General features: G+C 47.8%; 1 protein-coding gene and 1 long non-coding RNA gene across 2 annotated transcripts in view; one reads left to right on the top strand and one right to left on the bottom strand.

The window, feature by feature from the left end:
- LOC142814760 (uncharacterized) overlaps positions 1-27,561 on the bottom strand; it is a 130,161-nt gene that overhangs the window by 32,947 nt on the left and 69,653 nt on the right. The window lies entirely within an intron of this gene.
- LOC119172481 (uncharacterized) overlaps positions 1-27,561 on the top strand; it is a 647,431-nt gene that overhangs the window by 568,542 nt on the left and 51,328 nt on the right. The window contains exon 3 of the mRNA XM_075894008.1: positions 23,193-23,347. Within this exon, the coding sequence (XP_075750123.1) occupies positions 23,193-23,344 (152 nt within the window). The 3' untranslated portion in view covers positions 23,345-23,347. The remainder of the gene's footprint in view (positions 1-23,192; positions 23,348-27,561) is intronic.

Here is a 27,561-nt window from a genome sequence, read left to right as displayed (position 1 = left end):
GCTGTGTTTCCGGCATTGCCAGAAAGATGGCGCAATGGGCGCACGTCACCACTTCGCGCAGCGGCGTAGCTCTACTCTCCTACGCGTATACTTTGCCTGGCTTAAAGAGGAGTGACGCGCTCTCACACGCCCTTATCTTGCGGTGGCGAAGAGGGGAGGATCGTACGCCTTGGCTGGCCTCGGGCTTTACGCGTAACGATACTACTGTAGTTGTCGGGCGCACAAAGGTCGCTGCAACCATTGCAGTCTCCGTTCGCGAAGAGCAAGCTAAGTGAAAAATGAGACGCTTATTCGCGTGCATCCGTACCTGTGAGTACGTTTCGTGCGTAATTTGTGTGCGAGAAACATGGGTCACGCTTCGATCTGCTTTCCATTCTGCGCGTGACCTTTCAAATTGTTGCTATCGCGTCCATTGCTTTGCCTTTGCGGCAAAGCTGCGACTTTTTTTATGTTCATGTAGCCAAAAGCGATAAGAGGTGTTCACATGCCTACTTCATCGTTCTCGATTGTGTGGATACATGCAATTTGCAAAGGTTCTATATTTCGTGTAAAGTGAGATGACTAGTGACCGCTAAGGTCCATTTCTTCTGTAACATTTTTTTCCAGCCTTGTGGAGTTTGGTGTGTCGTACGATGCGTGGACGTGCAAGACGGCTTTGATCCTCTATAGGTAACAGTCAATCTATTATTTGCTGGCCCAAAATAGCGTAATAGCTTTTTTGCATCAAAAAGACAAGAATCACTGTTATTAACACCCTGAAGGGTGCGGAAATATACTTGCCACGGGCAACGTCCTGTCTAATTACACCACAGCGTACGCGCACCACTAACACTGACGTTCCATAAAAACGAACCCCATAAGACACACGAACAACAGCTCCCAGTTTGCAAGACAACAATTTGCCACGTTCTCCAGACGGTATTATTTCAAGCATATAACTTCGAGCTCAACGTTTCTACCTTCTAACGGGCTAGCAGAAAAGGGTGTCCACATTATAAAGCGGCTGCTTAAGAATAATGAGACCACTCATAAAGATTTTTGACTAGGTTTACGTGGTTATCGTTGTTATCCAATACAGGATGGCCGGTGGCCAGTGGAACTTCTGCAGGGCAGGCCTCTATGGTCTAGACTCCCCGACTTCAGCCTGCAGCCCAAGCCTCCCCAGCTGAAAATCTGTAACTGGGAATCTAAATTGTTTCAACTGGAATTACATGCGATCAACTGGTCCTAGTTGCTTGCCAACTGGTTTCAGCTCGGTATCAACTGGGAACAATTGGTGCCAGTTGCAAGTGGTTCCAGTTAGTATCTGGTCCCAGTTACAGCTCAACTTGCCACCAATGGGGACCATAAGCAGTTGAACTAGAAACTTCTGGTGACAGTTTTGTCCTAGCTGAAAGTGCGACATGTTCTGGTTGTACGCTTTTTCAAAGTGAAAGATTGAAATGAAGAATACCATTGTGTATGGTACGTAGAGTCGTTGCAACTCATTAAATTGGATTTATTCAAGTTGTTTTTTTTTTACTATACACACTGAAGTGTACCACACCACCAGCCTAGTAACACATATAGGATGATAAGAAAATGAGTATTTCATAATTGGCGACTCTGTTATCTTATTTTTCATCATTCTCTGTCCATTGTTTCAACTTAACTAGCTTGAATAAAACAACCGCGGAAGATTCAGTTGCGCAAGTGCGCAAATACACTGCATTGAAACGTCGGCTATTTTAGCTTTAGTAAATTCAACTGCATTGAGCTGTTGCTAATATTTTTACGTCTATCGTGGTAACACTACGCAGGGGAAGAGGTCTCGATTGACGTCAGGCTGTAATATTGCCGAACTGTCTCGCAGCGAGCATGCCTGCTTGACAGCTTTGTGTGCTGCACAGGCACATCACTTCCAAACAACAAAGAAAAATAACACAGTGCCGAGCCTGTAGCTAGCCTGGCCAATACTGCCACTATTCTATGAAGCTGCAAACTCCAATGCTAACGTGCATCGTACACCACCACAAATGCAAATGCTTTACCCGAAAACACCTGCCACTCTCTCCTGCTTCTTCTCTCACGTTCTACCTGAATAGCCGGCAGCCATCACTGTAGTTTCGTATCTAACCTTACGCTCAAACAGCCCCGCCGCGGTGGTCTAGTGGCTAAGGTACTCGGCTGCTGACCCGCAGGGCGTGGGTTCGAATCCCGGCTACGGCGGCTGCAATTCCGATGGAGGCGGAAATGTTGTAGGCCCGTGTGCTCAGATTTGGGTGAACGTTAAAGAACCCCAGGTGGTCTAAATTTCCGGAGCCCTCCACTACGGCGTCTCTCATAATCATAAAGTGGTTTTGGGACGTTAAACCCCACAAATCAATCAATTACGCTCAAACAGGGATTAAAACAGTGAAGTATATCCGGTGTGTAATATAGAATAGACAGAAATCATTTATTAAGTGCAGATTTTGTTATTTTCAGTGACAGCGATGAGCAGTTTTTACAGCAGATGTGACAAGGGCTAGCTCAATAAAGTGGATTGCTGGGTCAGTTGGTGCAACATCATGTGGAAATATATGAGCGCACAAGGTAGAAGGAAAAGCACTTGACGGGAAAAATTCTCAACTTACAACTGAGTTGTAAGTTGAGTGTCTTTCCTGTCAAGTGCTTTTAATCTACCTTGTGCGCTCATATATTTCCCTATTAAGGGCTCGCTGCCGGGCCACGGATAGGCACGGAAACATGACGCAGGTGTGTTGTTCTTGATGAGGAACCTAGAGTCATGACACACATGATTTAGGTATTCTTATGAGTGCTCGACTGCTTTATCTATGGAGGGCTTTACTTCAGGCGATTGTCGAAAGAGTGTTTTTTGCGTGTGACAAAACAGATATGGGGATCCATCGTGGCTGGAACGCCGTGCTGGCTGCCTTACCCACTATGGAGCCGTTGGAAGGTAATCAATCTGTTGTTCAAGTAAGTGAAGATGTAGATATAATATTGTCACGGGGTGAGAGTAGGTAGAAGGTAGAAATATATTTACACATTCTACACGGAGTACAGAGTATCATTGAACCAAGAAGACGGAGTGGCAAAAACAACACGAGCTTTTGTTCAATCGTCATCTTCGTCGCCTTAGTGGTTAATGCATGATGTTAATCATGGCTTATATAAAATAGCCGCCACCGGTGAAAGCGCTGTCTCGGTGCTTAAGAAAGCGTGCGATCATGCGCAGAGAACTATGGCTTAAGGCGGGTATGGCTTAATACCAGTGGACGGCAGACACGATGAGGATGGAGTGTCCAAAAGTGCGATCCCATAGGTTACTTCGGTCAGTTGGCTCAAGACTTTGTAAGGCCCGTCGCAGCGAGCGAGAAACTTTGAGGACAGACCAACGGGCTGGGAAAAAGTCCAGAGCAAGACCAGCCATCCTGGGGATTAAGAGACAGCTCCATGACGGCTGTCGTAGCGATCCTTTTGATGAAGCTGGTAGGCAAAAAGGTGATCCCGGGAAATCCGGTGGGCTGCTCGATCCCGAGTAGCTGCATCGCGAGCGTACTCGGTAGGAGTGTTAGTATGCGACGACAGAAGAGTGTCAAAAAGCAAGATAGTGTGACTGCCGCACAAAATATAGAAGGGAGAAAAGCCAGCGGTGTCCAAGCGTGACAAGTTGTAGGCAAACGTCACATAAGGCAGAGTGGCATCTCAATCACGATGTTCTGCGGAAACATACATGGATAGCACTGCCGCCAGTTCGCGGTTGAGGCGCTCAGTGAGTGCATTTGTTGGCGGGCGGTAGGCTGTGGTGAGTCTAGGACGTGTGTAACACGAGCGAAGAATGTCGTTCACGACTTTGGAGAGAAACGAATGACTACGGTCGGTCAACAGTTGACGCCGCACTCCGTGGTGGAGAATAACATCAGGAAGAAGAAAGTTCGCGACATCAGTAGCACAACTTGTTGGTATCACTCGCGGGATGGGAAACTGTGTCACGTACTCTGTAGCCACCGCTACCCGCTTATTCTCACTCAGAGACGTTGGAATTGGTTCAATGACATCAAGGCCGACGCGATAGAAGAGTTTGTTGGAATGTCTATAGGCTGAAGTGGACCAGGTGGTGCCAAAGAAGGATGCTTGCGGCGCTGGTAGGACTCACAAGATACGATACAACGTATTGGCACACAGAGCAGTAAAAGCCGGGCCAGAAGAATCGACGCCATACGCAGTGATACGTGCTGGCTGCTCCGATATGCCGAGTGGTTGGGGCGTCATGAAGTTCTTCGAGCACAGTGGAACGGAGCGTTGCGGGAACTACCAGAATAAGTTGTGGGGCTTCGGTGCTTGTGTTGTGCCGATATAGAATGCCGTCATGAAGCGTGAACAAGCGGAGGGAAGGATCCGAGTTGTCAGAAGCTAGATGGCGTATGATGTGTTCACCACGTATGTCCGTGAACTCAGAAATTGTGAAGACACAGGCATGGGAATCGTCAGCTGACAGGTCAGGGGGATCGACGGAATGGCGCGATAGACAGTCGGCATCCTGGTGCATTCGGCCTGACCTGCAGGTCACGTCAAAGGTATATTTCTGTAGCCCTAAAGCCGAACGACCCAGGAGTCCAGAATAATCTTTGAAGGAGGACAACCAGCACAGGACGTGGTGATTCGTGATGACCGAAAAGTGGCGGCCAAACAAGTATGATCGAATTTTCCAACTGCCCATAAAAGAGTGAGGCACTCGCGCTCAGTGATGGATAACTTTCACTCCGATGGGGAGAGGAGGCGACTTGCTAGGCAATGACACGAATTTCACCTTATGACCGCTGGGCTATGACAGCGCCTATACTGTGTCTGCTGGTGGCGGTGCGAACTTCAGTGGGCGCTAAAGGATCGAAATGACCCAAGATGGAAGGAGAAGTGAGCAATACAGTACATCGGTGAAACGAATTGGCTTGTTGGGACCCACAAAAACAGCGTATTCTTCTTCAATAGCTGTGTCTAGGGACGGGCAATGTCGGCGAGATTGTGGACAAAACGCCGAAAATTTCGACAGAGGCCAACAAAGCTCCGTACATCTTTCGTGGTACGTGGTGTGGGAAAATCTTTGGTGACACGAATTTTTTCAAGACTGGGTTGCATGTTTTGAGCACTGAGCAGATGTCCTAGCACAGTGAATGTTCGGCGGCCGAAGCGGCATTTGGAGGAGCTGAGCTGTAGGCCTGCCCTTCTGAAAACTTCCAGAACAGCTGAAGACGGGCTAAGGTGACTATCCAATGACGGCGTAAATACAATGGCTTCATCCAGATAACAGAAGCATGTGGACCATTTGTAACCCCGTAGCAGGGAGTACAATATTCTCTCAAATGTAGCGGGAGCACTGCATAAGCCGAAGGGCAATACTTTAAACTGGAAAAGTCCATCACATGTAACAAAAAAATCTTATCGCGGTCTAATTCGTCGACGGAAATCTGCCAGCATCCTGAAGGCAGGTCGATAAAGAAGAAGTAGGTAGACCCGTGTAGACAGAGGAGTGCATCGTTCATCTGTGGCAGTGAGTAGACGTCCTTGTGCGTGACCTTGCTTAAGTGACAGTAGTTGACGCTGAAGCGCCCGCTGACATCTTTCTCTTTTACGAGAACGACTAGTGAGGCCCATAGACTGCGAGATGGTTCGATGACGTCTTTTATGAGCATTTTATCAACTTCACGTTGGATAGCTTGTCGCTATGCATGTGACATGCAATAAAGACGTCGTCGGAATGGGCTAGTGTCTCCAGTGCTGATCCTGTTAGTAACAACAGACGCCTGACCTAAAGGGCTGTCGCCAAAGTCGGAGATGTCTCTGAAGGATTCCAAGATACGCCAGAGATCAGCTGCCTATGCTTGAACAAGGTCTGGCGCACTCATCTTGTCAAAGTCGGCATCAGTGGGCCTCTGTGAAGAGGATGCAGCAGCGAGCAAATGAGCATCTGCAATGAATGCAGAAACAGAATGTTCACTGATGGAAGAGACGTTGGCTCGAGCCATGCCATCCGGAACAACTTGAGCACACCAGCGGAAGTTCAGCATCGGTAACGACGCCACATTATTCGCAACTGTCAACAGAGTATGAGGAAGGGCAACATTTATGTCCAATAACACGTCTGAAATTGGTGCAAGCACATAATCGCCATCAGGTACAGAAAACAAAGACCTCATGGTTTCATTGGTAGCAGCTTGGAGCGCTAGGCCAACGTACTCGACAGAACACAAACCTGGTTGAGGTCTAATTGGAGTGTCATAGCAATAAAGTAGGTCAAGCTGAAGTGAGCCTGTTCCACAGTCAAGGCAGAGTGCGCGGCAAGAAAGTCCACGTCAAGGATGAGCGCATGGGAGCACTTCTCGAACGCGGCAAAAAGCACAGTTGTGGAGCGGTCAGCAACACTAACACATACGGAGCACATCCCAAGCAGAGGAACAGTTCTACCGTCGGCGGCTTGGGTGAGCGGCACTGTGGGCGGTGTTAAAACCTTTTTAAGATGGCGGCGAAACTCTGAGTTCATCACCGAATTGCGGGCCCCTGCGTCTTCAAGGGAACAAGAAGTGCATCGTCTATTTTAATGTCTATGAGGTAGCGTCGTGTCGGCATGGTAAGAGGATTTGGCTCGTGAATCGTTGATGCAGCATCACTTCTGGGAGATGCATCGTATAGTTTTCCCGAGCCAGGTGTGCAGTCGGCGAAGAAGAACGGCGAAATAGGGATGAGCGCGACGATGGGTGGAGAGACAGCCCTGAGCGGGATTGGTGGCCGTGAGGAGATTCTGACGGACAGTGCTCCATTCACGAACCGTCACCACCGGCTGGCCGAGACGACTCGGGGTGACTTTCGAAGTGGCCATCATCTGCGTCTGCGCGGCCGTTGTAGCCATAGCAAGGCTGACGCATATAGCACCTGCTATCGCAATAGCGGGCCACGGGACCAATATGGTGGCAATTAAAGCAAATGTGCCGGTCATCAGCAGTCCTTCACCTGGCGGGATTGCGAGAGCACACTGGAAGCCTCTAACCTTGGGCGTAGAAACTGGCGGACGATGGTCAGTCAGTCGGGAGGGGGCGGTGGTGCACACAGATTTCAGGCCAACGTTCGAAAGCTCTTGGCGAATGATGGTATGCACTAAAGGCACCACTTCGGAGTTGGACTCACAGACACTAGAGAAAGTTGAAACGGGAGACGTAGCCTCGAGTCTCGACGGATGATCTTCGTGACGTGCTCTGCAGTCAGCGGTGCCTGCGGTACAGGCATGTCTTCACACGACCATGTTGCAGCGGTGTTGGGAAGTTGAGTGACCTGATCGGAAATAGGTCTTGTTTTGGCAGCCTCAAAACGCTGGCACTCCCGGATAATGGCATCTGCTGTATCACAGTCCTTGAAAATCTGTAAATTGAATGCGTCATCAGTAATGCCTTTTAATATGTGCGCTACCTTCTCGGGCTCCTCCACGCCATCGTCTGCTTTGCGGCAAAGGGCGAGCACGTCCTGTATGTAAGACAGGCACGACTCCCATGACTTTTGAGAGTGAGATGCAGCTTCTTCTTGGCCGCTGTCTTCCTGCCAGTTCATTTACCGAACAGTGCACGCATGTTTTCTTTCCACGCATCCTAACTGCCCGTTTCCGCTTTGTGGTTCTCAAACCACACTTTGGCTGTTCCCTTCAGGTAGAATAGGATGTTCGCCACTCTGAGTGTTTCATCCGAACGATAATTCATGCTTGCTCGCTCGTACAGCGGCAACCACTCTTCAATGTCAACATTCTCAGTCCCGCTGAACGTGTCAGGGTCTTTCAGCTGGGGCAGACCAATTGTCATCGTTGCGGTTGCCGCTGGGTGAGCTGGAGCTGGATTTTATTGTGCCATCGTGGAAGAAACCAAGCGTCGGCTGCTGTGTAGCTCCGTTATACTGTCTTGTTACGCAGCAGCATCACCAAAATGTCACGGGGTGAGAGTAGGCAGAAGGTAGGTATATATTTACAGATTGTACATGGAGCACACAGTGACCTTGAGCCAAGATTTCGGAGCGGCAACAACACAAACTTTTGTTGAATCGTCATCTTTGTCACCCTAGTGGTCCATTCGTTGATGTTATTCATAGTTTGTATCAAAATAGTTCAAAACAAAGTGTTCTGAGAGTGGAGATAATCCAACGTTACCTCGTAAACGATGCTTTAAACACTGCAGATTTTATGACATTTGTTTTGGAGTATCATAAAAAAATGAGTGTCAATTGCGCAATACTTGCGTTCAACAGCATGATAAATAACTCCGGAGTATACTCGTGCAGGCTTGTAGCTCTATTCAAAGTGCTAGAAAAAAGCACGTATTTCCTCGCTAATTAAATATCCTCAATCCTGTTGTCTGTATGAGCTTCGGCTTTACTGTCCGATCATTTTTTTTTGTTTTGCCGTCCGTAAGGAAAAGCTCAACCGTTTGAATATAGCAATAGACCGGATTGCGATCTCTACAGATAGTGTTGAATTAATGTACAGTGGCGTTTGTGAGAATACTCAAGAGAGTTAGAATTTAAAATTGTATGTGACACGAGGTAATCAGTTAAAAATAGCAGTGCAAGATTGTAAAATATACTGCAATGTAGCCGTACCTTTAACTGGTACGTACAATAAAGGTGTGCGTATTCGTTTACAGAACTTACTTATGATTGCTTCTTAAAAATATCTCCCACTAGTATAGTCATCAATCGAGTCACGTATTAAGAGGTGTGAATTGAGAGCCACTGTTTCTGCTTACAGAAGCTGTCCGAAATGGCGACTTCAGTACTTGTGTTTTGGTTGAGAACAATACCGGCTTTAATTCGGGGCACACTGCACACTTCTCTAATAAGCCAATACTAATTGGATGTTGATGAAATTTGATTTCTGGCAGTATTGCATTTCCGAAGTAGTAATTACAGTTTCAATAAAAGTGTAAGTATTTTTTTCAGATGGTTCCGTACGCACGAGATTTACGAAATTGCGAGCGTCTGTTATTGTTCCAAAGAAGCAATCAAGATCCTTCACAGCCCCTGCATGCTCAATTCGCGAAAATTCCAGTAAATGAAGTCATGTTTCAACGCCGAGCTTCCTCTTTTATAGGCACCGCAAGAGTCCACTGGCCACTGGTAACTATTAGGACCAAATCAAGTCGTTTATGGTCGAATTCCCAGTAGGGACAAGTTGCCAGTGAGTCTCAACTGGGACCAATTGGCAACAGGTCTCAGTTGAAACTAACTGGCAACTTGTGCCCACTGGTAATTTTACCATAAACTACCTCAACTGGTTCCAGTTGTTCTCAGTTAGAATATTTTCACCTGTGTCTTGTAAAAAAGGAAGAGCAGAGGTCGTCCGGACAACCGCTGAGACCCCTCCTACCGGGAGTCGTAGTTCGCGTGAAAGGCCAGGCTTGGTCTTAAAGAGCTACGATATTGGGGAAAGTAGCACCGAGGTCTTACAACGTCGCAACAAGGGAGGGAAAAACATTTGCCCATGACTTCGGAGACATTTGCGTATCATAGCAACACTGACGTTGGATATGATGACTCAGAAGAGCCTCAACATTAAAGCCGCCTCGCGTGACTTCGCCGGCACCTAGAAGCTCCTCGCCAATTAGGGCCGAACCAAGATGTTTAGCATACAGTCTGAACTTCGAACAAATAGCTTAGCGGCATGTTCTTGTGGGCTGCTGTTCAATTTTATTTTTCTTGCGCATTTTACTTTTCATGGGCCGTATTAAAAATTGGGCAAGTTGGTAACGATTTATTTTTAAGGTAAACAGCGCGAAAAACGAAGACAGGGAAATAGGAGGACACAGGGAAAGCGCTGACTTTCCACTGAAAATTTTAATGAAGAAACATCTTACACATAAAGTTATTTGCACATGCTCGTGCATGGCGAGAAAACTAAACAAACTAAAGCTGAAATAAATGCTGTAGACACGAGGCATCTTGCCCTAACTACGTGAGTGGCAATAATCTAAAAATATAAACTTTTCATTTAGGGGAGCGATTGACGATTCAGTGACGCAGCTATCGCCTGTCTTTTCAATTCTATAGGCTTCAGAAATTTCCTTTGTCACCTGGTCGCAGTGGTGGAAAAGAACCTGCGTTCTCAAAAAGCCTGGGGTGCATCCACAGTTCCGACAGTGCATAGCTAAGTGTGCCGAAGATGCGATACCCAGAAGCCAATATCAGCCAATAAAAAGGAAAAAAAAAATTTGTAGTGTTGCCTTACGTTCACCAACTCTCGCATAAGCTTAAAAGAGAGGTTCACGTCACGGCATTGAAGTGGTTATCACTGCCAACAATGAGGTCGGCAATGTTTGCGCGGCGGTGCAAAAATGCGTCGAAAACGCTTCGTTGACGAGCAATGCATGCTCCTATAACCACAAAAATATTGCTACGTGCATGCATTATGCATATTGATATTCTGGGTAGTGAGGCACGTGTGTGCCTTACGAGGAAGATGAAGAGTTGTCTCCGGTCGATCACTGGTAAACTGGTGGTTAAATTAAGCACCACACTTTCCTAGACTATCCATAATCTTTCTGTTAAACCTCCATCATTCCAAATCTGAACAGTAAATTTTGAAACCACTGGATTCTTGGCCAATCCCCCACAGTGTGTATGCGCCTCTAACAATAGGAGAACAACAACAATAAACCGGTCCCCCATTACTGTTGATTTCAAATGCATCTCATCCACCGCCTCGTCGAGGCGGCATCGCATCTTATCCGTAACATATTCGGGGGAGGTGGAACGTTCTCCGTCTTCACCACGAAGCATCGCAGTGGCCGCACCGTTCAGTCTCCGGCCATGGCTACCAATGACAACAACCCGTCAGCGTCTCCATCTGTAGCTCCAGCCACTACATACCTGACGACGCTTTATCCCCATCATCCCGGTACATTTTCCACGAAACCTGGGCTTGACGTTAGCTACTGGCTCTGTTTGTACGAGCGTGTTAGCCAGACACACCCATGGGACCCTACAATGATGCTCGCCAACGTAATATTTTACTTGGATGGCACCCCACGTGTTTGGTTCGACGCCCAAGAGACCTAGATCACCAACTGAGATATCACCAAGGAGTGACTACACACATCTTTTGGGACCCGTCCGGTCGCCAAATGGAAGAGCGAAAAGAACTCGCACCACGCGTGCAGTCCTCGACTGAGTTCTGTGTATCGTACATACAGAACGTGCTCGCGTTGTGCCGGAAAGTGGACGAGCAAATGAGAGAGAGTGACAAGGTGGGCCACATACTCTAGGGCATCATGGACGACACCTTCAACTTGCTCTTGTGCACTATCGTCATGACAGTTGATATGAATATTAAAGAATGCCGCCGCTTCGAAATGGCCATAAGCCATCGTGTCCTGCCTGAATTTACGCGGTTACCAAATACGGTTGTTACATCTAAGTGCACCGATCTCAGTGCCGCAAAACCTCTGCAGGATAACGTGACACATAGAGTTTGACGGCAGCTTGAGGCATTAAGTCCGGCGCCATTTACTTCACTTCCACTCGACCATGGCGCCACACAAACGCCTCCGGCGATCTCTATTATTCAAGCCGCCGTGAGGCCAAAAATTGCGAAACTCGGTTTTTCTGTGGCCTGTTCTGTCTCTCGACCCGCCTCCATACCGATGATAATAAATGCACAGCGCCATGACTCATATTTTCTTCCACGATACCGCAATCCGACAGAATGAAGAACTGCAGGCGACAAATTGATCTGCTTCCGCTGCCACCGAATTGGCCATGTCTCCCGCTACTTTCGCAGCCCTTTGAGGCCCCCAACCTGAAGCCCATTTTCCTCTTCTCGCCCGTTTGACGACTCCCGTTGGTATTCGCCCAGTCGTGTGTATCCTACTTCCAACGTTCCTAGCAGCCGCTTCACCACTCGTTCGCCATCACCTCAACGCCGCCATTCTCCATCGCCCCAAATACGCCGCCATCCATCACTGGTCAACTATGGATCCTCTCGGACAAAAAACTAGATCATGCAGCTACGAGATGTAGTACTGCATAAATTACGACTGATCCAAATCCTCCGTTGACGCTCCTCACTCATTCGAACTTGATTGAGGTGTATGGGGACGGTATTGCTTTTACGGCGCTAGTCGGTACCCGAGCTCAACTGTCTATAATGAGTGCTCATCTGTGTCACCTGCTCAAAAAACGTCATTACGCCTATAGCGAATAAAGCCATCCGTGTCGCTGATTGTGGAACTGTGGCCATCGCTGGAATGTGTGCCGCTCGTGTTAGCCTTCCCGGCCGCCATGTCCCTGTTTTATTTACGGTGCTCGAGAACTACCCTCACGACCTAATCTTTGGCATGGACTTGTTATCAACGCATTCTGCCCCGATCGACTGTGCCGCTGGTACTTTCTGCCTAGAACTTCCTCTTCTTGCGGATTCTCACCCTGAACTCCCGAACAGCCTCTACACCACTGAATTTTTCCGGCTACCACCTATAGATATCACATTCTCACATTCGTTGAATTGGCAATGCACTCTTCAGTGCTCGACGGTGATAACATCGTCACGCCGATTCCTAAATTTCTCCGGGCGCTTGGCAATACTTACCATACTCCGTCATAACCATGGCCTCTAACCGAACATATTTACCTGTTATCAGTTTTGGTTTCTTAAAGCGAGTACTACCTCAAAGAATTTCGGTCACCACGCTAAGAGCCTTATTCGACGACCACGTCACCAGTTTTTTGGCAGACGTATGTCCCGATCACCCACATCACTCGCAGGATTCCACGTGCCTCGATGCGACCTTACGCTTCATGATTGCCCCGGACCTCAAACCTGAGAAGTCAGCTGCGTTATGCCGCCTTCTAGCTTCATACCATGGAATATTTGACATCGGCAGCCATCCACTCGGCCAGACTTCACTCGTCAAGCACCGCATTAACACAGGTGATTCTCATCTCATTTATCGGTGACAATACCAGGTGTCTGCCACCGAGCGTAAAGTAATTCAACAAGAAGTCACCAAGATGTTAGCGAAAAGAATTAGTGAACCCTCTTCGAGCCCTTGGGCGTCCCCCGTTGTGCTCGTTAAGAAGAAAGATGGCTCGTGGCACTTCTGCGTGGATTACCGCCAACTGAATATAATCACGAAAAGGGGCGTTTACCCTTTACCCCGCATCGATGACGCTCCCGATTGTCTCCACGGCGCCCGTTAATTTACACTTACGTACACTTACGTTCCGGCTCCTGGCAGATTGCTGTCGACAAAAAAGACCAAGAGAAGACTGCACTTGTAACTCCAGACAGCCTATATCAGTTCAAGGTTATGCCTTTCGGGCTATGCAACGCCCAAGCCACGTTCGAGCGCATGATGGACTCTCTACTACAAGGGTTGAAATGGTCAACAAGCCTCTGTTATCTTGACGATGTTGTATATTCCCCAACATTTGAGACCCACCTTCAGCGTTTTTCAGCTTTTCTCGACATATTACGCACTGCAGGCCTTCAAGTGAACTCGTCGAAGTGCCACTTCAGACGCCGGCAAATTACAGTGTTGGGTCACCGTGTCGACGCATCTGGTGTGCAGCCGGACCCGGAGAAAATTCGTGCAGTCACCAGTTTTCATGTACCCCGGCCAGTTAAAGACGTCCAGAGTTTTGTACGACTTTGTTCCTACTTTAGAAAGTTTGTGGAATTTTTCGCAACCATCGCTTGACCTCTCACTGAGATTCAGAAGAAAGACGTCACATTTACGTGGGGTACCGTCCAAGCTGCTGCTTTTTCTCGTCTAATCACGCTTCTGATGACTCCACCTATATTGGCTCACTTTGGCCCATCCGCTCCGACAGAAGTCCGAACCGATGCTAATGTTCACCAGATTGGAGCCGTCCTAGCCCAATGCCATCGTAGACATGACCGAGTGATTGCCTACGCTAGCCACCTTCTCACAGCTGCTGAGCGCAACTATTTCATTACAGAGCATGAATGTCTTGCTCTTGTTTGGGCAGTCTCCAAGTTCCCCCATATTTATATGGCACAACTTTCGCTGTAATAACTGACCATCATGCGCTATGTTGGTTTACGTCACTGAAGAATCCTACTGGCCGGCTTGGGCGCTGGGCTCTGCGACTGCAAGAGTATACCTACACGGTGCCGTACAAGTCTGGACGCCTACATCAGGACGCAGACTGCCTGTCCCACTACCCGGTCGCTGAATCAAGCAGTATGCCTGTCACTGACACCTACCCTTACGTCTTTTTCTCCTTCGCAAATGATATGTATCGGTGAAGAGCAGCACCATGATGCGTCCTTGCGTGCTATCATTGAGCGCCTCGAATTACGATCTTCCGATCAGTCCTATTGTTCGTTTGTGCTCCACGATGGTGTATTATACCGCCAAAGTTTTGAGCCGGATGGATCGGCCCTGCTGCTTGTCATGCCGAAACACCTTCGCTCGGAAGTTCTGCATGAACTTCTTGACCTTCCGACTGCTGGTCACCTAGGTGTGTCACGCACTTACGACCGAATACGCCGACGCTTCTTTTGGCCAGGCATTGCACGCTCAGTCAAAAGATACGTTGCGGCTTGTGAGAAATGCCAGCGCCGCAAAACACTATCGACGCTTCCCGCCGGATGCCTTAAACCACTTGCCATTCCATCACAACCGTTCTTCCACGTCGGCTTAGACCAATTTGGCCCTTTCTCCTTGTGTTCCTCAGGCAACGGGTGGATAGCCATGGCCAACGACTACGCCCCGCGTTATGCCATCACACGAGCTCTTCCCACAAGCTGCGCCACAGATGTCGGCGACTTCCTCCTCAAAGACGGAATTTTCCAACACAGAGCTGCATGGCAGCTGCTTACAGACCGTGGCCGCACTTTTTGTCGAAGGTCATAGCCGACATCTTGCAATCCTGTGAAACGAGGCACAAGCTGACTACGTCGTACCATCCGCAGACCAATGAACCCACGGAGCGTCTAAAGCGAACTCTTACAGACATGCTCGCTAAGTATGTTTCCGCCAACCAAGCCAACTGGGATCTTGAGTTGCCGTACTTCTTCTTTGCCTACAATTCCTCGCACCATGACACTGCTGGTTACTCTCCATTTTTTCTGCAGTTTGGCCGAGAACCAACATTGCCTCTAGACACCGTCATCCTGTCCTCTGCAGTACCAACCAGTGAATATATCATGGACGCTTCCACTCGGGTCACTCACGCACGGGAAATCACCCGTACTCGCTTTCTGACCTCTCAAGAGAAGCTATAGCGTTTGTATGATCAACGACACAGCGACGTACACTTTTCGCCCAGTTATTTGGTCCTGCTCTGGTCTCCGACCCCTCTAGTTTGCTGGTCAGAAAAACTGCTCACTCACTAGACAGGTTCATACCGAGTCCTTCGTGTGGTAACTCCAGTGACACATGAAATTGGCCCGGACGCCCCATCACCTTCATGTGCCCCACAGGCTACCTATATTGTACAAGTATCGCGCTTGAAGCCTTACAGCTCTCCCAGTGACTTTCACATTTAGATGCGCCGAGACGGCGCTTCTGCCGCTGGGGAATATGCTACGTGCATGCATTATGCTTATTGATATTCTGGGCGGCGACGCGCATGTGTGCGTTACGAGGAAGACGAAGAGTTGTCTCCACTCAATCGCTGGTAAACAAGTCACGCTATTACTACTGGTTTTAAATACATCTAATCCACAGCCTCTTTGATACGACGTCGCGTCTCATCCGTAACAATATCGTTACGTGGAAGCTTACTGAAACAGGGCATAGTGGGGCATACCCAAGAAAGGTTCCTCAGACTGAGAGTGAAGAAGTGGACGTGGTTGGTGTGCTGCGCTGAGGCTGTAGACTGACTACTGTTATTTTCCACGTAACAGTTTGGTGAAAGTGCTGGGTGCTCTTCTGACAACGAAGCTACGCAGTGGACGCCTCCTTAAGTCTGCTACCATGGCTCCGGGTGAGGATACGGCTTCGCCACCTACTTCAGCAACGACAGCAATGAGGTACGTCGCCCTAACGCAACCCCGTGATCCAGGTACCTTTACTGGAGAGGAAAACGCGAATGTGAACAAATGGCTCAGTATGTACGACCGCGTCAGCAAGCAATATGGCTGGGACCCAACCGTTATGCTTGCGAATGTCATTTTCTATCTTGACAAGACCCCTCGCATCTGGTTTGAGACCCATGAGCACGAAATTACAAGCTGGGAAATGTTTAAGCAACAGCTCCGCGACCTCTTTGGCAACCCGTTTGGTCAACAGCTTGATGCCCGAAAGCAATTGGCCGTACGTACACAGACGTCCACTGAGCCCTACTTGACTTATATTCAAGACGTCTTAGCGTTGTGTCAAAGGGCGGATCCCAACATGACTGAGGCTGACAAGATTTCGCAAGTTTTAAAAGGAATCGCCGACGATGCGTTCAGCCTGCTTGTATTTACCAACGTAACGACCATCGACGCCGTGATCAAAGAGTGCCGCCGTCTCGAGCAGGCGAAGAGTCGACGCATTTTGCAGCAGTTTCAGTGCCTACCCAACACCGCGGCAACGTCGTCTTGCGAAGCCACTGCTTGTCATCCGTCTACGACCGAAGACGTGACGCACATCGTCCGACGTGAACTCAAGGCCGCTTCCCGGCTTCCAACAAACCGACGTTGCCAGACGCCTCAACGCCAGCTGTCGCCTTGATCCAGGCTGTTGTCCGCCAGGAATTCGCTAATCTTGGTATTTTGTCCACTGCACCTACCCTGGATAATACTTGTCCCTCGATAGCTTCTGTGGACATGAGACATCGCCCGTACTCTATTCGAACCAGGAACCCGTCTGAATTGCGAACAGCTGCTGATAAGCCAATCTGCTTTCGCTGTGGTCACGCAGGACACATCGCTCGTTACTGCCGCAGCCAATGGCCATCTATGTCTTCTGGCTCGTACCCCGCTTACAGAAACTCATTCCATCCACCAAACCACCGCTACTCGACCCGCACGGAGTCTACAGCATTTACTGCCTCTGCGGACTACGGCCACCCTGTCCCGTCGTCGCCACCGCCTCAAAGCCGCCCTTCTCTTCAAATACGCGTCGCCGCTCTCCCTCGCCATCGTTGAAGCGCCGTATGTCCCCGGAAAACTAGGCTGCGCAGCTTCTGGAGGTGAAGCTGCCCTGTCGACCTTACCCAACAATCCTCTGTTGCCCTTACGTTTGAACCGGAACACCCTAGAAGTATATGTTGATGGCACACCTGTTGAAGCTTTGATAGATACGGGCGCTCACGTCTGTATTATGAGTTCGCGTTTTCGTCGTCGCATGAAGAAGGTCCTTACGCCCCCCTTGACCAGTGTCGTCCAAGTTGCAGATGGCGCAACAGTCCCTGTCGTCGGTATGTGCACAGCTCAACTTACCGTATTCGGTCATTAAGAGGTCGTCCTTTTTACCGTGCTTGCAACATGTCCCCACGACCTCATACTAGGCCTTGATTTTCTTGCCACCAATTCTGCTCTGATTCATTGCTCCACTGGTGAGCTCCGCCTAGAGCTGCCACAAATAAGTGACACCCCGTACCACCCTACATGCCGATTACAATGCAGCGACTTTGTTCACCTGCCCTCCAAAACTGTGACGTATGTCGATTTTTTGTGCTCACCAGCTGTGCCCGACGGTGACTATTACGCAACGCCTCTCACCGACGTATTCTTTGCGCACAATGTTGCAGTGCCTTATACGGAGCTCAGCATCACAGATAACAAAACTTGTCTACCACTTGTAAGTTTCGGCTACATGAATCATGTGCTTTCACAAGGCATTACCCTGGCCCACCTGTGTCCGTTGCTCAATTCACAAATTGAAGTGCTTGCCTTAGACCCCCTTGTTTCACCGCAGCGCAAATCACTCGCAACACATTTGGGCAGCCGTCAAATTGTAGACATAATCGCCACTGATCTTCCGCCTCCGCAAGTTGAAGGCCTACAACATCTTCTCGAGGCCCACCAGGATATTTACGATTTTGGCAACCGACCTCTAGGACAGACGTCCTTTCTCCAGCAGGTAATCCCAACCTTGTTCACCACCGTCCCTACAGAGTGTCTGCTTTTGAGCGGAGCATAATTCAGAAGGAGGTGAACAAGATGCTAGCGAAGGACATTATTGAATCATCCTCCAGTCCCTGGGCATCCCCGGTGGTATTAGTTGAAAAGAAGGACGGATCGTGGCGAATTTGTGTGGACTATCGCCACCTTAACAACATCACCAAGAAAGACGCATACCCTCTGCCCCGCATTGACGACGCCCTTGATTGCCTCCATGGTACCGCCTACTTTTCTTCCATCGATCTTTGTTCTGGTTATTGGCAGATTGCTGTGGACCCCATAAACCGAGAGAAGACGGCTTTTGTAACACCCGATGGCCTCTACCAATTCAGAGTCATGCCTTTCAGCCTATGTAAGGCCCTGCCACCTTTGAATGAATGATGGACTCCCTGCTCCATGGATTTAAGTGGTCTACGTGTCTTTGTTATCTAGATGACGTGATCGTGTTTGTTTCCACTTTTGAAGCACACCTTGAGAGACTGCCAAAATTCTTGATGTCTTCCGTCTCGCCGGCCTTCAGCTGAATTCATCCAAGTGCCGGTTTGGTCGCCGTCGCATTACAATACTTGGACATATTTTTGACGCTTACAACGTACAGCCTGACCCAGAAAAAGTTCGAGCTGTGAAGGACTTTCTTGTGCCAAAAACTGCCAAAGATGTCCGCAGCTTTGTGGGGCTCTGCTCCTTTTTTCGGCGGTTCATCAAGAACTTCGCCGAAATCGCTCGGCCCCTAACAGATATACTCAAACCAGATGAGACGTTTACCTGGGGTCCCTCGCAAGCAGCAGCATTCTCGGACCTGGCCACATTGCTCACTTCTTGTCCTGTGCTGGCTCACTTCGACCCTACGGCACCGACCGAAGCCCGCACCGATGCCAGCGGTTACGGAATAGGCGCTGTGTTGACTCAGTGACAACGTGGGCAGCATCGCGTGATAGCTTATGCCAGCAGGCTGCTGTCCCCCTCGGAGCGTAATTATTCCATCACAGAGCGCGAATGCCTAGCGCTTGTGTGGGCAGTCGCGAAATTTCGCCCTTACTTATACGGCCGGCCAGTTATAGTTCTCACCGACCACCACACTTTTTGCTGGCTCGCCTCCCTCAAAGATCCCTCAGGTCGTCTCGCCCGCTGGGCACTCCGCCTCCAGGAGTATTCTTACACCGTAGTGTATAAATCAGGAAAACTGCACAAAGATGTGGATTGTCTGTCACGCTACCCTGTGGCCGACTGCGATGCTACGAGTACTGATTATGTGGGTTGCGTCCTTTCCATCTCCCAGCTGCTTCATCTCAGGGACGAGCAGCGTTGCGATCCGGATATCAGCCACCTAATACAACAGCTCGAATCTTCACCGCAAGACGCTTCTGTTCGCATGTTTACCTTAAAGGACCATACCTTATTTCAGCGTAATTTATCGCCCAACGGTCACGACCTACTTCTGGTAATACCAAAGCACCTGCGCTCCACAGTCCTACGCGAGCTCCATGACGCGCCAACCGCCGGTCACCTTGATGTCTCTCGCACATATGACCGTGTGCGCCACCGCTTCTACTGGCCTGGCATTTCACGCTCTGTACGACGTTATGTCAATGCTTGTGAAATTGACCAGCGTCGCAAAAAGCCATCGGGACTCCCTTCCGGATATCTTCAGCCCATCGACATCCCATCGGAGCCATTCTTCCGTGTTGGTTTGGACCTTCTCGGTCCCTTCCCAACATCCGCCTCCGGAAACAAGTGGGTCGCGGTGGCTACAGATTACGCGACCCGTTACGCAGTTACGCGAGCCATGCCAACGAGCACCACTACAGACGTCGCTGATTTTATACTACGCGATCTCATTTTAGTGCATGGAGCCCCTCGTTAACTGCTGACAGACCGAGGCCGTACATTCCTTTCGAAAGTGGTTGACGATATCCTGCGTTCCTGCTCCACCCAACATAAGCTCACGACATCGTACCACGCCCAGACAAACGGGCTTACAGAACGTTTAAACCGCACCCTGACAGACATGCTATCGAAATACGTCTCGGCCGACCATCGTGATTGGGACCTTGCACTACCCTACGTGACGTTCGCATACAATTCCTCTCGGCATGACACTGCTGGGTACTCGCCATTTTACCTTCTGTTTGAATGCGAACCAACATTGCCGTTGGATCCTGCCAACGGCTGCGCAGTCTACTTCTGAATATGCACGCGACGCTATTACCCGAGCTGACCATGCTCGTCAGCTTGCCCGTAGCAGATTAATGGCGTCCCAAGACTCGCAGAAGCATCGTTACGACGAGCGGCATCGCGACGAACACTTTCCAACAGGTTCCCTCGTTCTTCTGTGGTCCCCTACGCGACATGCAGGCCTTTCAGAAAAACTCTCTCGTTTCACGGGCCCATACCGTGTGCTTAGACGCGTGACCAACACTACATGTGAAATTGTCCCTTATAATCCATCAACCTCTTCTGCTCTGCTGTCAAGGGACATCGTACGTATCAAGGCTCAAGCGTTATCACACTGCTCCTGCTGTGGCCCCGTAAACTCGCCAGGTTGGCGCTTTTGCCGCCAGGGGTCGTGTTACGTGATTTAAGCTGACTGAAACAGGGCATAGCGGGACATACCCAAGAAAGGTGCCTCAGACTGAGAGTGGAGAAGTGGATGTTGTCGGTGAGCTGCGCTGAGGCTGTAGACTGACTACTGTTATTTTTCACGTAACAATATGTTTCTAGAGTGTGCAGTTGGAGTTGTGTACAGCATACTCTTCCCGTGTGCATATTGGCCAGATGGGGCGATGTGTGAACTATAGACTGAGGGAGCACCAAAATTCCCTTCGGGGTATCGCACCTTCGAAACACTTGGTCACGCACTGTCGAAACTGTGGATGCACCCTTGACTTTACGAGAACGAAGGTTCTTTTCGGCCACCGGGAGCAGCTGACAAGGGAAATTTTTGAAGCCTACAGAATTCAAAAATCAGGCAAAAACTGCTTCAGTGAACCGTCAATCGCTCTCCTTGATAAAAAATTATCATTTTTAAAGTATTCACACTCACGTTGTTAGGGCAAGATGCCTCGTGTCTACGGTAGTCATTTCGGCTTATTTAGTTTGTTTAGTTTTCTCCCCATGCAAGAACATGCGCGAATAACTGTGTATATGTGATCTTTCTTCATTCAAGTTTTCAGTTAAAAGTCAGGGCTTGCCCTGTGTCTTCCTAATTCTCTGTCTTCGTTTTTCGCGCTGTTTACCCTAAAAAATGTACTTTTTATGGCTTGTAAAATAAAAGATGGAGATGTATCATACTGTGAATCACTCGTGCCGTGGTGTTCGCTTCGGTACGCACCTATCGATAATGGCTCCTTAATATGCTTCATTGTCATTGATCAATTGTCGCTGGCGTAAGATGATCTCATATTGTTATTTTTCTTTTTATTTCACTAGTTTTACCTTGCCTGGGACATTTTACGCGTTACTCTCGTAATCATATTTTGTTCGTGCTATAATGAGATACAACGAAACGCAAAAAGCTAAAATAGAAATGTAGCCCCACCGCGGTGGTCCAGTAGCTAAGGTACTCGCCTGCTGACCCACAGGTCATGGGTTCAAATCCCGGCTGCGGCGGCTGCATTTCCGATGGAGGCGGAAATGTTGTAGGCCCGTGTGCTCAGGTTTGGGTGCACGGTAAAGAACCCCAGGTGGTCAAAATTTCCGGAGCCCTCCACTACGGGGTCTCTCATGATCATATGGTGGTTTTGGGACGTTAAACACCACAAATCAATCAATAAAATAGAAGTGTACAACCGTTAATGGCGTAAATTTAGTTAGTGACGTTTCTTACAAATGAAATGTTTTTTTACACAGCTGTAGCGGTATCATCGTAAAGGAATCCTGGTATTGTGCTATTCGTCGTGGCGCAGTGTGGTATGTCTATATATTGGCTTCATGAACTCACGAATTTCCGCTTTTTCTTGTTTCCCAACATTTGTCCTTCTGCTCTCAAAGCAAGTCGAGTTTACATAGATTGTGGCATCCTTTTATTATGTCCCTGAAAGGTCGTGGTAAAGCTATGCACACTATACGGCCTCAAACCCTACGTATCAATTCTCACTATGAGAGAGTTTTGAGACGTCAATTGCTGCAAAATTTAGGATAGGTGTAGGTTACATTGAACTCTTTCATTTTGTTTCTTTTTCCGATACAATCAATTTCTTGTTGCGAAACCGTTGCCACTCATGGCACCAGCGAATCACCCCATTCCCATGCCCGAAATTTCAAAGCTTCTAGCATGACACTTTTGGAAGACAGTTGCACTCATAAAATCCCAATTTTTTTCAGATTTGGCTGGAACTTTTTGTGCACACTGCCATATTTCTGCATTATAACACTGTCTTCTTGATGCCCGAAATATTATGAGTGCCGCAGTGTGTGCTGATGGTCTCCTTGTGCCTTTTGTTTTCCCAATGCCTCGGAGGTGAAAGCTATAGCTTGCTGCTATGCATGCTTCTTCTTTCAATTTCTGTAATGGTCGGGGTAGCTAACTGCCACATTCAGCCCACGAAAAGGAGACCAGTTTTAGTAGAACTCACTGTGGAGCTGGTTGGTGCATGTCTTGATTAAATACTCAACGTCACGTCGAATGAACAACCACACAGAGAAAGAAACACACATAGACACCACGGGCACCCGTGGTCTCTTTTTGTGTTTCTCTGTGTGATTGTTCTTCCAGTGCGAGGTTCACTATTTATTCAAGGAGGGGGAATAAACTTCATTATAAGAAACCAGCAGGTTTAGGTGGCCAGGCCTAGGCTTCCCATGAGGGGACGTCAAGGACTTGCCTCGGCGCCACCTCACGGGCGTGCTGGATCGCTCAGGTTTGGTCGTAAAGAGCGGGGCTCCGCAGAGCCTCATGAAGCTTCGACGAAAGGGTCGTGGCGTTAGTGCGTTTGTACGGCGTCGGGCACTCCCACAGCATGTGCAAGACTTGCTTTATTTTGCCGTTCTCAAAAATACCCGGTAGTATAGAAAGAAAGAAGTCTAAATTTAAGGCCTCGTTTTTTTGTTAGACATATCATTGTCTATCAATTCTCATATTTAGTCATTTGGTTTCACGCAGGAAACCCGTTCAAGTGTGACTGCCAGCTGCGGTTTCTGCTGAGCTTCCCAGATATATGGCGCCATGCCGAGTGCGCCGAGCCCGAGGTGCTGCGCAACACGTCGCTTAGCAGTGTGGCGGAGCAGGACCTCCAGTGTGCTGACAGTGCATAAATGGTGGCTAGTGCAGCCACAGGCTGGCTTTCACTTTTTTTATTCTCCCATTAGAGCTTTGAATGCATGCTTCATAAAATGTTTTGTTCGTTGTGCCACTATTTTTTGCGCCACATTTGCCACGATAACTAGTGTCATCAACGGCGTTGTATTCTTCGTAGTCTGCACTGGCTCCCGGACAAGACCAGCATTTCAAAACACCATGATCAGCCTGACTACGCCCGCTGCTGGGCCTGTCCCATGTTTCGTCAGTCGGTCCTGTGCCTGCTGCTGCCACTTAATACTTTCGTCATCTCATCTCCCCACCTAACTTTCTGTCTCCCCCTTACCCGCTTGGAGTCCAGTCTGTGATCTCTAATGACTTGCGGTTATCCTTATTTCGCGCTACGTGCCCTTTTCTTCTTCTTGATTTTGACTATGACGTCCCTAACACCTGTTAGTTCTCTGCTCTCTCCTTGTCCCTCAGTGAACGCCAGACCAAGTATTTCAAGCAAGTCCCTTGTCACACAGGCAAGCTAAGCGCACTTACGGCCAATCACGGTTAATTGCGTTGAAGCGCCAACCACAGTGTTACACATCTACTAGAAAGCTGCAAACGCATGTTGCAATTCCAGCGACAGAAAAACGCCTCGCTCCCTCGCAGCATCGAGGGTGGACGCCGCCATTTCCTAAGTTATCGGCCTAATTAAGTTTGCCAAGCTCGGTTTCATAAAATCACGGTTAGCGGGAAAACCGCGGTTTCGTGTGCCGTGTAACATCAGCAAACCATGGTTAACGTGACCGCAGTTAGCATAACCATGATTTAGGCTGCTTGTGTATCAAGGGTATAACTGAAACGCCAGGTGCGAGAGCACGAAAAAAAAATCGCCTCTTTACGCTTCAAATATGCCCCTTCTTGTGCGGCATTATTTTCATCTGTGACAGGTGCCAATGAAGGTATACCGCGGTATCACTGTTTCCCAAACAACAAGCATGTCAACTTCCTAAAATACATGCTTTCAGGACTTAATCCCAATAGTGAAACAAGCTTATTACATATAGTCCTCCCGGATGATATAAATACGAGTAAATATGCGCCATTTTCTTAGTCTGCCTCTCCCATCCCTGTGAGAAACACAGGAGGCCCCTTCTTACACAACAATACTGCGGACATTGATCGGCTAACTTACACTGACTTGTACAGCACCCGGGTGAGGCAAAGCAACATGAGCCCGCGTTCTACTGAGGATGGTTGAGTATAGTTTTAGTGAATGTGAGCGCCAATATGAGACCAAATATGTCTATCAAGACGCTTTAACAGAGATTTTGGTAATTCTGTGTCCGTTCAACATGCTTATAAGCATCCCAACAAACCTGACTTCGCGGGAACCAAAGACAGAATAAATTGTAGTGAGTTTTCCTGTCCTTCAAGCATGAAAGTTTTAATCGAAATTATTGGTCGGAAACCTGGCATTGCAATTGCGGCCACGGTAGAACGAACCTTCAGCATTCGTTTGTTCCCGCCATGCATTATCGTAAGTGGTGGAACGCAGAGTGATTAAAGGACCTGAAAAAACACTTTCAAACTTTGATGTTTTCGACAATTTGTTCAACCTGTATAGGTCGTATAGTACTAACAAATTTGAAGCTACTTAACAAGAAAGATTAAACAACAAAAGCTGTTTTATTAGCGAAGAGGCGCACTTGCAATATAACGAATAACTTCACCGTTGATATTGTGACGCAACTGTTCACGAGCACAAATGCATAACAGTTCAAAGACTAACGTTGCCCAATCACGTAAAATTGCTGCAGCGAGACAGGAGCCTTGAGAATATCAGTTTGGCAACCGTAGATTACAGTGTATCGTTGCTCCGCGTGTCGCATTCGCCATCACCATAAGTGAGGGCATGCCGGCTGTGCGACAGCGGTGGCAATCGACAATTCGGAGAGCGCCTATCGACAGATTACGTTACCTACTTCAGCTCTGAAATATCACACCAGTAAACAGCACACAATCAAATATATAAAATATGAAAGCTACGCCCGGAACGCTCGCAATGAATTGCGCTGAAAAAAACACAAGCTCGTATAGCACATTGACTAGATACGCCCCCCCCCCCCCCCCCTGCCTTCATGGCACTCGACCAAAAATTGAGGCAATCAACTATTTAGCCGGATGACAGATAAATCGTAAAGTAAACTCATGGTTAAGTTTGACATATATAAAATTACAACTACAATTTGAAAAAAATCATTGAGTTAGTAGTTCTCGTTGTTTGGCCTCTCCTCACCTAGTCGCGCTTTAATTGCCGTAGGGCGTTGATGCCTATGGCAATTGGTTTTCGAAACTTTCTAAATTTTATGACCCATATAATTTGACCATGGTTTGGTTTTGTAGCCACCACCAGTGATGTAATCCTTAAGCGACGCTGCAGTTCTGCTCTCGCTTATCAGAGTCATCTGAGGTTAAGGCTGGTATGAGTTGGTTCACATACACAGTATTTACAGCTTTCATTAGACCAGTATTAGAATATGGAGCTGCAGTGTGAGATCCCTTTACTGACTCCAATAATAAAAAATTAGAAATGGTCCAATGAAAATTTGTCCTATTTGTGCTTAATTGTTATAGTTGGCGTACTTCCCCTTCACTTCTACTAATTAAAGCGGATCTCGAAAAACTAGCGGAGAGAAGAAGAATGGAGAGGCTCTAGCTTTTTTACCTCATTTTCCACAACAAAATTGGTATCAACAAAACAGTGCACACTACACAAATAAGTGAATATGCTGTGCGCTCACATCATTCAAAGAAAGCTTTAGATTACGTAAACCGCACAGACACATTCAGGTATTCATTTTTTCTAAGAACTACCCGTGAGGGGAATAGCCTATCACCCGATGCTGTACAGTGTCGAACAGTTGATTTATTTCTACATGCTCTAAATAACCACTAACAGTTTTTTTTGTACAGTCATGCAGCCCAGAGTTACGCAATGCTTCCATTTTTTAGTACGTTTCAGTCAGCAAAGCTATGCCTTTGTTGTATTGTTTTTCTTTAGTTTTTTGTAAATTAACACAGAAGTGTCGAATTGTAAACACTGTCAGTATGCTGTGTGATGTCAATTATGTTTTTTGTAGTAAACATTTGTGTATGCTCATTCCTGCTTAAGACCTGGTAAACAGGTCAGCAGTATGTAATAAGTAAATAAACTAATTAATTAAATAATTAAACCTAACGCGAAAAGGCCTATTGGCGAAGAGATCTATTGCCACTACGTGCTTTATTATTGGCCTGACGAAATTATATTGCACTTAATTTCAGAGAGCTTTAGTAAACAGCCAGAACGCTCTAAAAAACTCCTGACAGCAAAAGTTTCGTTTGCGACTTTTTTACCGTAATTTGTCGCTTTGTGTCTGGTAATGCCGAAACTGAATCGTAAATAGCGTAAGGCATCATATATTTGATCCTAGCATCGTTAGTTCAAAACGCCCACTTCTATAGCATAAGAAAGTAGTGCAATGTGCGTGCCTCGCAAGTGTTCTCTGACAAGGACAATACCTTCTTGACCTCTGCAACGTCTCGAGGGGCCCTCAGTCTGCGTCAAACCATACATGTCGATTCCACCAGAATACTCGGACGAGAACGCACCCTTTCCATAAAACCAAATGAAAATATAGGTAACATTCGTCCCCACTAATTGGTTAGGAGAAACCATGCAGCACTCTCAAACATCTCGAGTTTCCGAAATTGGTGTTGGGTTATCCGCCATATCAGCTAATTTCTGCCGCACAATCTTTTCTTAAAACGCAAATAACCAGGACAAGCAATTAGTATCAGATTGCAACTAAAATCAACGTTTTGCTGTGATGTCTGCTTTGGATAACGCATAACTCGAGGAACTTAGGGAAGCATGTCAACATCAGAGTGCTATTCTCTGTGCCGAAAAAAAAGCTGTAAACAAACCAGCAAGCAACTAGCAGCTCTGCGCAATAAATTATATACCGCAGAATGCACAAAAAATGTAGTGTGTTCGATTCCGTTCTCTTCTGGAAAGAGATACGTATAGTCCTAACGAGAAGGTGCCTAAATAAAAGTTTCAAGAAGCATGAGCATAACGTCATAAAAGCAATTAGCCACAATTTCATTGTACGACTTGTGGCTGCACACCAAAGTTTCGCCACTCAAAAAGGTCCTTGCCAGACACAAAGAAAAAAAAACAATAGATATAAAAATATTT

Source organism: Rhipicephalus microplus, chromosome 4, assembly GCF_043290135.1.
Source record: "Rhipicephalus microplus isolate Deutch F79 chromosome 4, USDA_Rmic, whole genome shotgun sequence".
In the NCBI taxonomy this organism is placed as follows: domain Eukaryota; kingdom Metazoa; phylum Arthropoda; class Arachnida; order Ixodida; family Ixodidae; genus Rhipicephalus; species Rhipicephalus microplus.
Note: the sequence above shows the minus strand (reverse complement) of the source record. Positions and strands in the feature narration are given on the sequence as shown.